Source organism: Lethenteron reissneri, chromosome 21, assembly GCF_015708825.2.
Source record: "Lethenteron reissneri isolate LAM-NWPU_2019-01 chromosome 21, ASM1570882v1, whole genome shotgun sequence".
Lineage (NCBI taxonomy): Eukaryota > Metazoa > Chordata > Hyperoartia > Petromyzontiformes > Petromyzontidae > Lethenteron > Lethenteron reissneri.
Window position 1 is genome coordinate 11,981,326 of NC_083799.1, and position 17,942 is coordinate 11,999,267.

The 17,942-nt window shown below is 57.0% G+C and overlaps 1 protein-coding gene across 1 annotated transcript in view; it reads left to right on the top strand.

The window, feature by feature from the left end:
- Nucleotides 1-1,186: 1,186 nt before the first annotated feature.
- The window catches only part of LOC133345244 (protein Wnt-9a-like), a 48,710-nt gene continuing 31,954 nt past the window's right edge, over nt 1,187-17,942 (top strand). Inside the window, exons 1-2 of the mRNA XM_061555835.1 lie at nt 1,187-1,379; nt 3,279-3,547. Of these exons, the coding sequence (XP_061411819.1) occupies nt 1,270-1,379; nt 3,279-3,547 (379 nt within the window). The 5' untranslated portion in view covers nt 1,187-1,269. The remainder of the gene's footprint in view (nt 1,380-3,278; nt 3,548-17,942) is intronic.

Genomic DNA, 17,942 nt, shown 5'->3' on the forward strand with positions numbered 1-17,942 from the left:
CTCGGATCGCCGGGTTCGTAGCGCAGCGCGCTAAGCGCTGCTCCACCGCTCTCCTCCCCACATGCACACATAAAACAAACAAAGATCCCTCGTATAGCCTTAACAGACTGTTGGGGCAAGTGCTGTTCGCAAAAACCTATGATGGCCGGCACTGTGGCACACGAGGGGGTGGGTGACCAGTACCGTGCCCGACTGTCTTGTATCCATTTTGACAATGTTTATACACTGCACTAGGTACTGATTTGAGGCTGAGTCGACCTAGGGGAAGCCCAGGACCAGTTCAGATAATCGTCACTGGGTGTTGGCCGTGAGCGGGAATCGATCTCGGGTCGCCGGGTTCGTAACGCAGCGCGCTAACCGCTGTTCCACCGCTCTCCTCCTCACATGCACACACACACACACTGACATATCCTCCTTAGCCCCCATCGCTCCGACCCCGATCGCGAAACACACGGAGCGCTCGTCTGTGCGCGTGTGTGGGTGGGCGGTGGCGCAGTGGTTAGCGCTTCGCTGCGCAGCGAACCCGGTGAGCCGAGTTCGACTCCCGCTCACGGCCAACACCTGTGACGATTATCTGAACCGGTCCTGGGCCTCCCCTAAGTTGACTCAGCCTCAAATCAGTAGCTAGTGCGGTGTGTAAACATCGCCAAAACGGATACAAGGCAGTCGGCAATGGTGCTGGTCACCCATCCCCTCAAGTGCCACAGTGCCGGCCTTCATAGGTTCTCGCGAACAGCACTCGCCCCAAAAGTCTGTTAAGGCTATACGGGGGATCTTTGTCTTTGGGTGTGCGAGCGGTAGAGCGCCGGGTGTCAATGCGAACGAAGTGGGAGGGCGCAGGGAGGCAAGGATAAGGGATATGGAAAGGGAAAGAGCTGGGAGCGAGAGAGAGAGAGAGTGAGCAAGTGAGAGATGGAGAGAGAGAGAGGGCAGGGGAGGGGAGGGGGGTAGATTGGATGAAGGGTGGGGGAGGGTTGAGAAGTGCTAGCGAGGCTGTCGCGGGGAGGAGCGGTGGGGGTAAAGCAACACTGGGAGGAGGAGGAGGGGAGGGGAGGGGAGCCGCAGCAGGAGGAGGAGGGGAGGGAGATGAAGCATTGGGTTGGTCGCTGGGCAGCTGTGCCGGCACCTTCCGGGCAGAGTATAAGCGGGCGGGAGGGAGCTGCAAGGAGGGCGGGCGGGCGTACTCTCGGCGCACTTCATAAGGGAACTTTTGAGTCGACCTCTCCGGGAAATGTTGGTGCCGCACGGCCGGGAGGCGGAGAGAGAACCATGCTACCGGCTGCGCTGCGCCCATCCAGCGCAGCGTCGCACGCAGCCGCTCTGCTCCTAGCGCTCACGTTCCTCACCTGCGCCTCCAACCCCGTCGCATCTTACTTCGGGTAGGGCGGTTGGTCCCAGCAAGCGCGCGCGTGTGTGCGTGTGTGCGTGCGCGTGTGTGTGTGTGCGCGTGTGTGTGTGCGCGTGTGCGAGTGTGCACGTGTGTGTGCGCGTGTGTGTGTGCGCGTGTGTGCGTGTGTGTGTGCGAGTGTGCGCGTGTGCACGTGTGTGTGTGCGTGTGTGTGTGCGTGTGTGTGCGCGCGTGTGTGCGCGCGTGAGTGCGCGTGTGTGTGTGCGCGTGTGTGTGTGCACGTGCGTGTGTGTGTGCGTGTGTGCGCGCGTGCGCGCGTGTGTGCGCGTGTGTGTGCGTGTGTGTGCGCGTGCGCGTGTGTGCGTGTGTGCGTGCGCGTGTGTTCCCGCGTGTTTGTCCGCGTGTTTGTCTGCGTGTCTCCGTGTCTCCGCGTGTCCCGACGTTCGTCGGATCACGAAAAGGGATCGGTGTTTCTCGTGACGGCAGCGTCAGTGCTGCGCCCGTGTTCGTGTCGGGATGTACGGGGTATATAATGCGCGTGCGTCGCGATCATCATCATCATCATCATCAGCAGCAGCAGCAGCCACGGTCCATCCACTGCTGGATGATGTGCGTGAGTGTGTGCGTGATTTGTTGTTTGAGGGTGAGTGGTTCGGGGCAGCGCCGCGCGCGTTCTACCTCGGCGCGAGGGGGGAGTCGGGAGGCGCTCATCAGCTCCCCCGAAAATTCGCGGCGCGCACACAGCGCCGGCTGACCCCTACCACCACCACGACGACAACTACAAGAGAGACTTGCAACAACAAGAAAAAATCATTAACTGCCGCGGTTAATATTTAATATTTTTCACACTAGTCCCAGTTTTTTGTTTATTCTTCCTCTTCTTCTTCGTCTCCTCCACACAAATGTAACCGGTGGAAATACGGACGTGGTCATTTGCTCAACCCTGTGCGAAACAAACGGTCACCGCTCATCACCGTCATCATTGGCCACGGTCAATCCACTGCCGGATGAAAGCCCCCCCCCCCTCCCCACCGCTCTCCTACTCAAAGCCACCGCCGCAGCCGCCGTGATCCTACGCACGAGCCAAACCCAAACGCTCCATCTCCGCGGCGGACGTCCCGTGGCGCCCTCTCGGACGCGTTCCGTTTATTGGCCGCCGCTATCCGATTGCCAAGCAAAAGCGGGCGCCGGTTTCGTGTCGTCTTGAGCAGTGCGGGCATTCAAATTACGTGGAGCGACAGACAATAAAAAAAACCGAGCCGGGAAACTGTTCATCATGGAACGTCGGTTATGCGTAACGGAGGAGGAAACACCAACAACGAAGATCCCCCCCCCAATCCACAACCCCCCGTATAGCCTGAGCAGACTTTTGAAGCGAGTGCCGTTAGCGAGTAGCACCTAGCGTGCGACCGCCTTTGTCTCCCCCGTGGCGATGCTCACACACCGCAGCCAGGCAGTAATTTGAGGCTGAGTCAACCTAGGGGAAGTCCCAGGACCGCTGCAGATAATCCTCGCCGTTGTTGGCAGCCGTGAGTGGGAATCAAGCTCGGGTCGACGGGTTCGTAGCGCAGCGCGCTCGCAGCTACACTGACGCTCGCAGCTACACCATTGAAAAACCACCACCGCTACCAACAACACCACCACCAACACCACCACCGCACCAACCTAAACAACCTCTCACCTCGCGCTCGATTCACGCGGCGAAACAACGCGGGTTCAAAGTGTACAAATGCAATGATTTACCGTTGATCGCAGAGTAATGTCCATCACACACATCCTCCCCTCCTCTCTGTCTCTCCACCACCACCAACCCTACAACCACCTTCGCTCCCCACTGCCCCCCCCGCCGCCCCCCGCTAACCAACACAACCACGACCGAACCACCCATCAAACCCCACCTCTCCGTCTCACCCCGACGACGGGTTTACAGATTAACGGGCAAGGAACCCCTCTCCGCGTTCATCTCGGGGCCCGAGGCGGCTCACGCGGGCCCCGTACCCCGACCGGGCCGCCTCAAGGGCTGCGAGCGTCTGCAGCTGGGGGGCGAGAGGAGGAGGCTGTGCAGGAGGGACCCGGGCGTCGCCGATGTCCTCCTGGGCGCGGCCGAGCTGAGCGCCGCCGAGTGCCGCGCGCAGTTCAGGGGCGAGCGTTGGCAGTGCGAACTCGAGGAACGCTACCGACTCAACATACTCAAGCGAGGTACATCGTGCAAAGATCGCCCCACCCCCCACCTCATCAGCGCACGCGTCTTGTAGCGTTAATAGACTCGTTGGGGGGGGCAAGTGCTGTCAAGCGAGTGGGACATGCGAAGGGATGATCACGGCACACGAGGCGAAGGGTGGGCAGCAACGAGCACGGCGATTTTTTTTACCATCGTCGCCGTTGTCAGCATCAGCGCCATCATCGCCGTCGTCATGAACATCATCATCACCATCATCATTACCACCATAATCATCATCACCACCACCATCACCATCGTCATCACCATCACCATAGTCATCATCACCACCACCGTCATCACCACCGTCGTCATCACCATCACCACCACCATCATCATCGTCGTGACGTGGGTTCTACCGCATGTTGATCGACGTGATGTCTCGACGTTTCGTTCCACCGTCGATCTTCCCCGATAACGTTTCATTTCTTGATTTAATCCACGTGCTGAGAGCTTCCTTGAGAGACTGAATCGAGCGCCTCACTTGAGCGTCGGGAAAGTGAGCGGCTCGATTCAACTGTACAAATAAAGAAGCTCCCAGCCAGCACGTGTCGCGAAACGTCGGACATCACATCATGCAGCACGTGTCGAGACGGCGCCATAGAAAACGAGTGTTCTAGATAATAGCAAAGATCGAGCGGTGGCGCTGTGGTTTGCACAACGCACTCTTTGAACCAGGCAAATTGAGTTCCAATCCCGGACGCGGCTGTCATCAGTTGTAAATGATACATGAACAGATCTTAACCACCCACCACCACCACCACCACCAATCCCGCTCCCCCACCCGTGTCAAAACCCCGTAGTGAAGATCACGGCGAAGTATGTTCAAACATATTCTTTGGGTCTTTCGGCAAAGTCACGTAGATAGGTTCAAAGAAAATCATTAAAACAAAATCTACGACGTTTCGATCACAAACGATCGCTTGTGCTGCGATCGAAACGTCGTAGTTTTGTTGTTGTTATTTTCTTTGAACCTTTCTACGTGACTTTACCGAAAGACCCAAAGAATATGAATTCCTTATGTTCAAACAACAACAATTCAAAATCGACAATTGCACTGGGAGATCATCCCGAAGGGTGCTGACTTCGGGGCCGTGGTACATTGCGATGTCTATTGTTATTCTGATGAAGGTCAAATAAAAAAGTCGCTGGGTAAATACGTACTTGCAGAGCGTGGTGGGCTTGCAATGATACTGCTGCTGCTGGCACCACTTGCCACGGCTATTACTGCTGCTGGTACTGCCAGTAGCGTAGCGAGCCACGAATGAATGACTACTGCTGCTGTTGCCGCTGCTGTTTTGCCGTATGCGGGTTTCCCTCGCTCTGTGCGCGTTGGGAGCGACACATTTGGGACAGAGTCGGGTTCCTTGCACAAGTGTTGCTACGCCGAGTGGAGTTTTTTTTTCTTTCCATTTTATATCCGGAGAGCCGCTCCTACGATGGATGGAGTTTGTTTTTAGTTGCCCGCAAGCGACGCACGGTTGGGTTGGCCGAGGTGTCGCATCCTGCGTTCGGATGACGAATTGTCCACGCTCACTCCGCACCCGAGGTCGATAAATGAGTACCGGGTTTGTTGGAGGTCGATAGTGGTCCGTGCTGTTACGATTGTAGAAAACTTCCACCAACACTATCGCTAAAATTACCATTACTGTTGCAATTACTATTACCACTACTTCTACCATTACTATTACCACTACTGTTACTATGACCACTACTATTACCATTACCACTACTATTGCCACTACTATAACCACTACCATTACCACTACTATTACCACTACTACTATTATTATTACCACTACTATTACCACTACTATTACCACTACTATTACCACTACCATTACCACTACTATGACCACTACAATTACCACTACTCTTAACACTACTATTACCATTACCACTCCTATTACCATTACTATTACCACTGCTATTACCACTACTATTACCAGGACTATTACAATGACCACTACAATTACCACTACTATTAACACTACCACTATTCCCACTATCGTTAACTCGGCCGCTACTATCACCCCTACTGCAGTACGAATCGTACTACAGTACTGCTATCAGGATCACCACTGCTGTTACCACAGTACTGTTTGACCATAACTACGACCAATAACCAGTGCTGCCCTACCACAATCGCTCCTACTTGTGCTGTCGCAATAGTTACTACTGGGACCACATAAGTCATAGTTCGCGGCTGCTACCACATTGACTCTTACCGCGACAGCACGCCACGAAGATAACCTCAGCAGACTGTTGGGGCAAGTGCTGCTAGCGAGTAGCGCCTATGAAGGTCCGGCACGGCACCGCGCCCGGCCGCCTTTGTCTCCCCAAGTGGCGAACGTTTAACACACCGAACCAGGTACTCATTCGAGGCGAAGTCTACCGATACAAAACAACTGTCACCATCACGACGAGCACATTGCTGCTGCGCCTGTGGGGGCCGTTGGCCCCCGGGGTCCCTCCCGCCAGCATCCCCTATTCCGTTTAAGTTACCCCACCTCCCTATTACTCGCTACGGTTTTGCCGGCATTCGAATGCGACGCCACTACGGTTACAGCCTCGCGCCGCGCTCCCACGCTGCGAGCATACGTGCGCACATCATCGTCAATCAAACGCCGTGCTCGCAGTATAGCCCTGTGCGGCACGTTACCAATGCGCATCCGTGTCCGACATGTAACGAACGTATGCACACACACACACGCCGCTCCGTGCACTCCAACTCCACACCAACTACGCAAGTTATGATCGCGCACCTGTATCACACACGGAGTGAACACACGCGACACCCACTCTTGCGCCGCTCTGCGCAGCGCTCGCCGTCTGCTGGCCGCTTGCGTTATGATCGCGCACCTGGGGTACGCCTATTACGCACGCCGCGAGCTTACGCACACACAGTACCACACGCGTTCCCACACGCAACCCGCGCGCTCAGCTCCGCGCAGCGCTCACTCACGTGGCGAACCACTGTGCACACAGCGCACCCACACGCTCACACTGCACGACAAGATCACGCGAGACCACGCTTCGCTATTAATGATTTATTATATGCCACCTGCGAATTGATGTTGAATCAGTGAGTCGACGAGGCTGGCCTATTCCACTAAACCTGTACCTATTCCCTATTTATCGGCTATGATTCTAATTCCCCTTCTTACTCACTGTTAAGTGTCCACGGCGGTCCGCTGATCCTTGTGTTAACCGCGTGCCTCGGTGCGTCGCACGGACGTCCGGGTCGGTGGCCCGAGCTGCGTCTGGTCGCCTGGCGCTGGAGTAAGAGAGCGATTTCCCCTCTGCGCTCCTCTATTTATCCTCCCTACCTCCCAAAGGGGATGCTGCGCTGAACAATGGGCTCGTGCACCCCAAGCCCGCGCACGGCAGTCCCCAGGCGCTGTTGATATGCTAATCAGTGTGCTGCGTGCAAGGCGTAAATCCTAATTACTCCCTTACCCTTCCTACCAATGGGGCTTGCGCGCTCAAGCGCAATTATCCCAACCCTCCATGACTATGCGCAACAGCCCCTGTGACCCCGCTATTCATGCTGTCCCGTGCCTCCCCTGCTTGCCCCGTCGACTCGTGGGGGTGTGTGTGGGGGGAAATGCGCCTCAACCGCGGTGGCCGAATGCCCCACGCCGCGACCACACCATATTAAGGCCGGCAGCAGCGCCGCGGTACCACGTAGCACGGGGGAGGTCATCCAATTCCCTGATCGCCGGAAACCGTGAGAATTAATCCCGATAAGGGTCTCTCGGATAAAAACCGGTCGATCAGGTAACCTTCCCTTCCAGCTCTATGGGGGGGGGGGGGGGGGGGGGGGATGCGTGCGGGTGTGTGCTTATGTGGGGCGGGTGATTGGGGGCAGTGCGGTGGGGGAAGCCGGGCGGCTCCCTGGCTCGGCAGAGCGGCCCCGTCGCTGTGGCACCACATAGCCCCCCGGGGTGCCAGTCCCCGTCCCGGGTTGACTTGAGCACCTCGCCTGGGTTGCCCCCACGAGGTATCGCCGCGGGGTCCGCGGGATTCGCCCGGCCCTTGTGGTTGGCCTCGGGGGTGGCGGCTCCGTCTCCTGGGGCTCCGGCGGGGGTCTCCTCCTCCATTCCAACGGCTCCCCTCGGCCTCTGGCACCTGCGGGCTGGGGAACAAACTCAGAGGCGGTGGGGTTTAAGGGTCGCCGTCCTCGTCGCCCCCGGCCCCGCCCGGGGCCCCTCGGAGCCCGGGGCTCCGTGGGGCCCATGTACTGCGCGAGGCCCCCGGGCACGGGGGGTGGGGGGACCCCGGGGTTTCGGGGTACTTGGACGGCGGGGCTCCCCCCCTCGGGGGCTGCTCGCCACGGCTTCAGTCGGCGGATGTTGACCACCATCTCCCGGCCCCTCTCTCCTCCCTGAATCAGCACCGTCCATGGTGAGATCTGCCGTCTCACAATCCAGGGTCCTCGCCAGTAGGTGGTCAGCTTCCCCACCTGTCCGGCACCGACGCGGGGAGTGTACAGCCACACCTCGGAGCCCGCAGTGTAGAAGGGGGGCTCCATACGGGGTCGGGCGCCCTGCTCTTGCCGCTGGTGCGCGGCCTCTCCGTGCGGGCAGGCTCGGCCCCTGGCCCCTCGCAGGGTCTCCAGCAAGTGCTCCACGGGGTGGCTCCCTTCCTCCCGTTGCGGCGGAGGAACACCGAACAGCAGATCTGCGGGCAGGCGAGACTCGCGACCAAACATCATTAGGAACGGGGTCTGTCCTGTAGAGGTGTGAACGGCGGTGGTGTAGGCGAACAGGGCATAGGGAAGGTGTTCGTCCCAGTCCTGTTGATTCGCGGCCGCCATGCGTTTAAGCTTCCCGGCCAGAGTCTGGTTCATCCTCTCTACCATCCCGTTCGCCTGGGGGTGATACGCCGTGGTTCGGTCCTTCTGGATCCCGAACTCTCGGCACAGCGCCTGAAATAATTCGGCCTCGAATTCACTACCCTGGTCGGTAATGACTCGTTCGGGGATCCCGCACTTAAGTACATAGTTTTCCACGAAGGCCCGGGCCACTACAAGGGCTGTTTTATCTGGGATAGCCACCGCCACGGGGTAGCGGGTGAAGTATTCCACCGCTACGAGAATATATCGGTTGCCCCGGTGGGATCGTGGAAAGGGCCCCTGCAGGTCGATTCCGACCAACTGATTCGTCCGACTGACTCGGAACGGCCTCAGGGGTACCTGGTACCTCGCCGGCTTTTGCCCACACTGCTGACAGGCCCGGCAGCCCTGCACCCAGGCGGCCACATCTTGTGCCAATTTGGGCCAGAGATACTGGCGACGCGGGGTCTCCCGGGTGCGCCGTTCCCCATCATGGCCCCCGAGTGGGTGGTCATGCACCAGCCGTAGCAGCTGGGGTCGCACCTGGGCAGGAACACAGATGCCCCCCGGCTGGCCGGCCTCGGTTAACTCCCGTACCACTCCGTTCCGCACACACAACCGGGCATACAAACCGCTCCAGGGTCCTGGTAGGGCGCTCTTTTCCTCCCGCAGTGCCGCCTCCACTGCCGCCAGATCCGGATCTCGCTGCTGGGTCTGTCTCAGCTGCTCGTCGTTTAGGCCCGGGAAGGCGCAGCCGACGTCCTCCTGGATCCGTCCGATCGGGTCCCGAGCCGCGGGTCCCGCGCTTGCCGGGCGGTCGACGGGATCCTCAGTGCCACCTGTGAGGGTTTCTGTGGCGCACACTGCACTCTCCCTCGCTGGGGGGGGGTCAGTGGCCGCGGCCTCTCGGGGGTCCGTTGCCTGCCGGCAGCGTCCCCCCGTGAAACACGGGCAGGCCTCCTCCGCCCTCGTCTCGGCGTACACCGTGGGTCGCCTCGATAAGGCGTCCGCGTTTGCATGCGTCCGGCCAGCCCGATACTCGATTTGCAGGTTGTACTCCTGCAACTGCGCCAACCACCGGGCCATCTGCCCCCGCGGCTCCTTGAATGTAAGAAGAAACTGCAGAGCATAATGGTCAGTGCGTACGCGACATCTCCTGCCGTACAAATACGGCCGGAACTGCTTACATGCGAAAATCACGGCGTACAACTCTTGGCGGGTCACGCAATAGTTCAGCTCGGCCCCACTCAAGGTCCGGCTGGCGTACGCGATGACTCGTTCCGTCCCATCCTGTACCTGTGACAACACCGCGCCCAGCCCGCTGCTGCAGGCGTCGGTGTCCAAAATAAAATCGGTGGTAAAATCGGGGAAAGCAAGGGTGGGGGCGTGGGTGAGGTGGTCTTTGAGAGTGGTGAAGGCCGTCTGGCAGGCCCCCGTCCACTGATAGGGGTGCTTAGGGGAAGTGAGTTGGGTGAGGGGGCGTGCAATCTCGCTGAATCCCTTTACAAATCGACGATAATAGGTGGCAAGCCCCAAAAATGATCTGATCTCCGTCAGATTCCTTGGCCGTGGCCACTCCACTACGGCGCGCACCTTCTCCGGATCGGTGTGCACGCCTGCCTCGCTGACGCGATGCCCGAGGTACCCCACCTCGCGTTGTGCGATGTAACACTTACGTGGCTTGAGCTTGAGATGAGCCGCTCGCAGTCGCTGGAACACCTCTCGAAGCCTGGACCAATGCTCAGACAAAGATCTACTGAACACTATCACATCGTCCAAGTAAATCAGGCACTGTTCCCATTGCAAGCCCCGCATCACCAACTCCATCAGCCGCTGGAACGTCGCGGGCGCATTGGTGAGTCCGAACGGCAACACTCGAAACTCAAACAGGCCCATCGGGGTGGTGAATGCTGTTTTTGGCCGATCCTCCTCCGTCATCTCCACCTGCCAGTAACCGGATGCCAGATCGAGGGTGGAAAAATACCGCGCTCCTGCGAGACTGTCGAAGGTGTCGTCGATGCGAGGTATGGGGAAGGCATCGCCGAGCGTGACTGCGTTTAGTTTACGGTAATCGACGCAGAACCGGGTTGACCCATCCTTTTTCGTTACTAGTACCACCGGGGCTGACCAGGGGCTCGCCGAGGGCTGAATTATGTTATCGCGAAGCATGTCCCCAACTGCCTCTTTGATTTGGGCGCGTTCGGGTGCGCCCACTCGGTACGCAGGGAGTTTGATGGGTCGGGCTGCACCAGTGTCAATTTGATGCTTAACAAGGTCGGTCCGACCCACGTCCGAGTCGTGTTCGCTGAACACGTCGGCATACTCCCGCAGTAACTCGCGCAGCCGATCGGCCTCTCCCTTAGGTAAGTCCGCCCATGGTACATGTAACGCGTCGAGCAGGGGAACGACCTCGGCTCGGGGAGTCGGGCCGACTCGCCAGGCCAGGTCCTGCTCACCCTCAGGACGACCGGGGTCCTCAGCCCAGAGTGCGAACACCGAGTCGTTAGAGTGGCGTGCGTGCAGGGGGTGTACTGTGGCTATCGGGGTGCGCCGTCGCAGTATCGCGGGGGTATTGTGGGGGTTAAACATCTGCATAAACAATCGGCCCCCATCTGCGTTTACCAACGTGGCGGATCCCACAACCCCATACCGTTTTGCCAACTCCGGGTGAGGAGTTAGCATTACCTCCCCTGATGGTCGGAGCGCGGGGTCGGTGGGGGATGTTGCCACCGGCACCAGCATCTCGGTGAGCGGGCCGATGGTGACTGCCGTCGCCAGGATAGCGGCCACAGGTGCAAAGCGGCGGCGCGTTGGTTCTCGTCCCAGGAACGGTATCCGCTCGCCGTTGCTCTCCATGGTGGCGCATCGCTGGCGGGGTTGCACGTTGAGTCCCAACCGTTCTAGGAGGTCGGTGCCTGCGATACACTCGTGACACAACGCACTCGACACGTAGAACTCCTGCGTGCATACCTGGCTGCCTATGCGGACCTCTAGGGTGGCTTTCCCCAGCAGCCCCATTCCGGCTCCGCTCGCCGTGTGCAGCGCGCGGTCCGGGGCCTGCAGGTGACGCACGTCGACCCCGATCGCGTTGCAGTGCGCTGCGCTCACGAGTGAGGCCACCGCCCCCGTGTCCAGTAGGATGCGGGTACGCACTCCGTTAACCTCCCCTTCCACCAGCGACGTGGCCCCCGTGATCCCCGCCACCAGCTCCCGTAGCCAGTCGCCGGGAGTCACCGTTTCCGGGGGCGTTGTTGCTGGAACCTGTGTGGAGATCACTCGCTCGCCATTATTCTCACAGCTTGTTTGTGTCGGGGCTACGTCGATTTCACCCCCCGGTGGTCCCCTCTCTAGGGGGGCCTTAGTGTTTGACCTTAGCTCTTGTCTAGCTCGGGCGACCTGAGGACAGTCCCTCACTAGATGCCCTCGGCGATCGCACATGTAACATGCCCGGGGAGGGGTGGCGGCTCCGTAGTGGGCTCTCTGCCCACTCCCTCCTCCCCCAGTGCGCTGCTGCTCATACTCTGCTTCTAGTCGCGCTATCCTTCCAGTTAGCCCTCCTACCGTGGAGTCTAGTTCCCCCATCTCGGATCGGATGGTCTCAACGGAGGATTGCAGTTGGGTCATATTTTTATTCGTTTCCTCGCGTACCTGGGTTACCCTCTCACCTACGTGAGTTACCTTGTTGTCTATCTGGGTTACCTGGCCGGAGACATCCTTTATACCCGTTTGTATACCGGCAACCCATCCCGGGGTTGTCTCGCGGGACACTGGATGCTCTCTTTCCCGGCCCCTTACCGTCCTCGCGAGCTCCTGTTCCTCCTCCTCGTCTTCCGAGAGCAGGCTCGCAATGGCGCGCTCTCGTCCCAGCCCCCGGAGCTGCGCGCGTTCGCTGTGAATTCTTTCACACTTACGTGCGCGCTCGACAAGGGCGTTAAAGGGAAGACGTGGGCAGCTCATGTCTGGCTGCCACCACGCCGTGCGAGACAGGTACCGCTGGATTTTCTCGGCGGCCAGTTCCTCAATAACATCAGTTGCGTACCCCGGGCGTGCGATCTTTGTTAACTCGCGCACATCCTCGGCGTAATCACGTAGATCTTCGCCAGGTTGGCGCCGGCGCGCCTCTAAGGCCGATTTTGCTTCCTCCTCGTCACGCGTGCCAAACCGCTGATCGAGTCGGCGCATCAGCTCCTCTAGCTGTGTCTGTGCGCTCGCGGGTAACGCTTCTACAAAATCGGCTGCCCGCCCATCAAGATTCATATTAAGTTGACGTACTGCCTGCGCGTCCGTCCATCCATTAATTTCCTTGGCCCCTAAGAGATTGCGGGCGAATGCCTTCCACGAAGGGGCCCCCCGGCCGGTAAATATTAGTCTTATTTTAGCGTGAGGTAACGCGGGGGTCCGTACCGCTTCCGACACCAATTTGTGGGGGCCGTTGGCCCCCGGGGTCCCTCCCGCCAGCATCCCCTATTCCGTTTAAGTTACCCCACCTCCCTATTACTCGCTACGGTTTTGCCGGCATTCGAATGCGACGCCACTACGGTTACAGCCTCGCGCCGCGCTCCCACGCTGCGAGCATACGTGCGCACATCATCGTCAATCAAACGCCGTGCTCGCAGTATAGCCCTGTGCGGCACGTTACCAATGCGCATCCGTGTCCGACATGTAACGAACGTATGCACACACACACACGCCGCTCCGTGCACTCCAACTCCACACCAACTACGCAAGTTATGATCGCGCACCTGTATCACACACGGAGTGAACACACGCGACACCCACTCTTGCGCCGCTCTGCGCAGCGCTCGCCGTCTGCTGGCCGCTTGCGTTATGATCGCGCACCTGGGGTACGCCTATTACGCACGCCGCGAGCTTACGCACACACAGTACCACACGCGTTCCCACACGCAACCCGCGCGCTCAGCTCCGCGCAGCGCTCACTCACGTGGCGAACCACTGTGCACACAGCGCACCCACACGCTCACACTGCACGACAAGATCACGCGAGACCACGCTTCGCTATTAATGATTTATTATATGCCACCTGCGAATTGATGTTGAATCAGTGAGTCGACGAGGCTGGCCTATTCCACTAAACCTGTACCTATTCCCTATTTATCGGCTATGATTCTAATTCCCCTTCTTACTCACTGTTAAGTGTCCACGGCGGTCCGCTGATCCTTGTGTTAACCGCGTGCCTCGGTGCGTCGCACGGACGTCCGGGTCGGTGGCCCGAGCTGCGTCTGGTCGCCTGGCGCTGGAGTAAGAGAGCGATTTCCCCTCTGCGCTCCTCTATTTATCCTCCCTACCTCCCAAAGGGGATGCTGCGCTGAACAATGGGCTCGTGCACCCCAAGCCCGCGCACGGCAGTCCCCAGGCGCTGTTGATATGCTAATCAGTGTGCTGCGTGCAAGGCGTAAATCCTAATTACTCCCTTACCCTTCCTACCAATGGGGCTTGCGCGCTCAAGCGCAATTATCCCAACCCTCCATGACTATGCGCAACAGCCCCTGTGACCCCGCTATTCATGCTGTCCCGTGCCTCCCCTGCTTGCCCCGTCGACTCGTGGGGGTGTGTGTGGGGGGAAATGCGCCTCAACCGCGGTGGCCGAATGCCCCACGCCGCGACCACACCATATTAAGGCCGGCAGCAGCGCCGCGGTACCACGTAGCACGGGGGAGGTCATCCAATTCCCTGATCGCCGGAAACCGTGAGAATTAATCCCGATAAGGGTCTCTCGGATAAAAACCGGTCGATCAGGTAACCTTCCCTTCCAGCTCTATGGGGGGGGGGGGGGGGGGGGGGGATGCGTGCGGGTGTGTGCTTATGTGGGGCGGGTGATTGGGGGCAGTGCGGTGGGGGAAGCCGGGCGGCTCCCTGGCTCGGCAGAGCGGCCCCGTCGCTGTGGCACCACACGCCTACTGATCCGGTGAGAGCGCCCGTCCCCTGCTGCGAGTTGGCATCGATCCGGTGAACCAGTTCGAGCCCTGGCCACGGCCACCATCAGATGTGCGTACGTGGAGGGTGCCTGCGTGTGCCTGCGTGTGCCTGCGTGCGCGTGCGTGCGCGTGAGTCGGGGTGGGTAGCGGTGGCGCGGGGGTTAGCGCAACTACGCTACGAACCCCGGCGACCAGAGTTCGATTCCCGCTCACGATTATCTGAACCGGTTCTGGGCTTCCCCATGGTCGACTCAGCCTCAAATGAGTACCTGGTGCGGTGCATCAATATCGCCACACATCCCATCGTGCGCCGTGCCACCCTTCATACGTGCCTGCTAACAGCACTTGCCCCAACAGTCTGTGGAGGCTATACGGGGGGTCTTTGTCTTTGTGGGGGTGCGTGGGCTACGGAGTAAGCAGCTGCTCCTTAGTTTGCTCACTGCACTGTACAGTCATCCCGACGACCTGAGTTCAATCCCAGGCCCAAATATAGCTACCCAACATCAGTGGCACGTCTTAATTTGTACCAGTTTTAGGCCTCATCTGGGTCAACTCAGCCTAAAATAATTACTGTACAGTGTCTGCTGCGTGTGTGTTATCATTATCAGCACTAATGACACAAAGGCGACCGGGTGTGGTTATGACTACACTTCCTCATCCTGTGTTGAGCCAGCCCTTAATAGGTGCTCGCTAACAGCACTGACGGAAGGAGCGCAAATGTGTTTCGACCAAAATAAAATCCAAACTAATATTTCAGTGTCTCCTGTCTCACGAACGTGCGCCGCCGCTCGTGTTATCGCTTTACCGGTGGCTTTACACCCATGGCGGAAATGCCACGTTCCCACGATGGGGGCCAGTCCATCCATACCAACCACTTCCCTATAAAACGGCAATAGTTTTTTTATTGAGCCAAGAGCGATGGTGGACCCTCGCGTCTGCGTGGTGTCTGCGGTGATCAGGATGAGTTCCAGCACAAACTGTGCGCACCCGTACATAGCAAGCAGCCCACTTGCTAACGAATAATAAACAACTACGACGGTAAACGTTGCATATCTGCTACTCTAGGAAGCGGTGGCGCCGTGGTTAGCAGAAGCCGGGGTCAATGTACGGCACCCGTCCTTACACCAGTGGCTCTTCATGTCAAAACTGATCCGAGGAATTCCGGCCACTTTCCTAACCGGTACCTAAGTGTGGTCAAACAACTCATCCATGGGCAAGCTTTCAGCCAGCAGCGAGTTAACAGAGGTGGTCGCTCATTCGTATTGTATCGTTATCTGTGCGTAGTTGTGCGTGCGTTAATTAATTCATCATAACCGGTCATGCTCTGTCAGCGGGGTCGGCTATGATGTCCGCGCGTCATGAGCCGTGTGTGCGCTCTAAGATTTCGTGTACGCTACGCGATGCGTGTGATCGCGATCAGCCACGGTCAAATCTACTGCCTCCCTGGAAACGCCGCCAGCTCTCACGATCGCAGCGATGTTATATGTGCAGCATGTACGTGTTGAATGAACTTCTTTCGCGCCGAGCGTGACCAACCGTGCTCATCGCAGGTTAGCACTTTTGGCGAAGCAACGCAGTGATCTATCTCGCATCATATAACCATTAATATGCTTCCGCTTATTATTTTAGTAAATGATTTTTTTAATATATTTATAATATTTTGTTTATGCTGAGCGTCTGCTGCTGCGTCCTGCACAGCGCTTTGCGATCCTTGATGAAAAGCACTACTATATAAATGTAATTATTCTTCTTCTTGGTTCTTTCGGTAAAGTCACGTAGAATGGAAATAATAAAATAATAAAAATAAAACATAATAAAATCATTCTCACGACGTTTCGGCCACAACGCAAGCAGCCGTCCTCAGGTGAAGAACAAGTCTGTCGGCTGCTTGCGTTGTGGCCGAAACATCGTGAGAATTATTTTATTATCTTTATTTTTTTTTTATTTATTTTACTTTATTATTTTATTCTACGTGACTTTACCGAAAGAACCAAGAAGATGAATCCCTGCAGTCACGAAAGCTTTAAATCGAAATGTAATTATTATTATCAGCACGGGAACTAATTTATTCGCTCCGTCTCCCCCGTAGATGTCCTCTGGGAGGCATTCCCGAACCTTGGCTGCCTCTCCGTTGTTGTTATTATTACTACAATTGTCCATGGTCCATGATTCCTCCTTCACAAGAGCCCTGTGCCCAAGGCCAGGCCAATATCGAATGTGTGAAGAACAAAAAATATAAAAATATAAAAAAGCCGGACCTACATAATAGATTGATGCACAATGAACACTAGTGTGTGTTGTTGTGTGATACACGAACTACAACTTCATTTTTCGATTTAAAGCTTTCGTGACTGCAGGGATTCATCTTCTTGGTTCTTTCGGTAAAGTCACGTAGAATTGAAATAATACAATGAATGACGCTGTCTCCTCGACAGACCTGTTCTCCACCTGAGGACGGCTACTTGCGTTGTGGCCGAAACGTCGTGAGAATTGTGATAATTGGTTCTTTACCCTTCTATCTGGCAACAAAACTGACAGATAGAAGAACCAATTATCATATTTTTGCTGGCAAATGAGGTTCCCATAGTCGTGAGAATTATTTTATTATGTTTTATTTTGATTATTTTATTATTTCAATTCTACGTGACTTTACCGAAAGAACCAAGAAGATATAACTTCATTCATTGCATAGGTGCGTGACGTGCAGTGGTAGTGCACGCAATTACGCGGGCACGCGTGGTATGCGCGTGTGTTTACCCACGTCAATAATAACAACAACAACATCAACAACGGGTACACCGAGACTGCGGGGAGGAAGGATGAGAGAGGGGATGTCTGATAATGCCACTGGGGAGGTGCAGAAGTATAAAGTAGGAGTGGTGGGAACTTCATTCTGGATTCTTTGGAGCGTACTGCCCCGTGGGTGTGTGTGTGTGTGTCTGTGTGAGTGTCTGTGTGTCTCTGTGTGTGTCTGTGTGTGTGAGTGTCTGTGTGTCTGTTTGTGTGTCTGTGTGAGTGTATGTGTGTCTGTGTGAGTGTCTGTGTGAGTGTCTGTGTGTGTGTCTGTGTGTGTGTGTCTGTGTGTGTCTGTGTGAGTGTCTGTGTGAGTGTCTGTGTGTCTGTGTGTGTGTCTGTGTGTGTGTGTGAGTGTATGTGTGTCTGTGTGAGTGTCTGTGTGAGTGTCTGTGTGAGTGTCTGTGTGTGTGTGTCTGTGTGTCTCTGTGTGTGTGTCTGTGTGTGTGTCTGTGTGTGTGTCTGTGTGAGTGTCTGTGTGTCTGTGTGTGTGTGTGTGTGTCTGTGTGAGTGTGTGAGTGTCTGTGTGTCTGTGTGTGTGTATGTCTGTGTGTCTGTCTGTGTGTGTCTGTGTGTGTCTGTGTGTGTGTGTGTGTGTCTGTGTGTGTGAGTGTCTGTGGGGAGCGGTAGTGTAGCGGTTAGCGCGCTGCGCTACGAACCCGGCGACCCGAGTTCGATTCCCGCTTACGGCCAAAATCAGTGACGATTATCTGAACCGGTCCTGGGCCTCCCCTCGGTCGACTCAGTCTCAAATGAGTAGCTGGTGCGGTGTGTAAACATCACCACTAGGGAGACAAAGGCGGCCGGGCG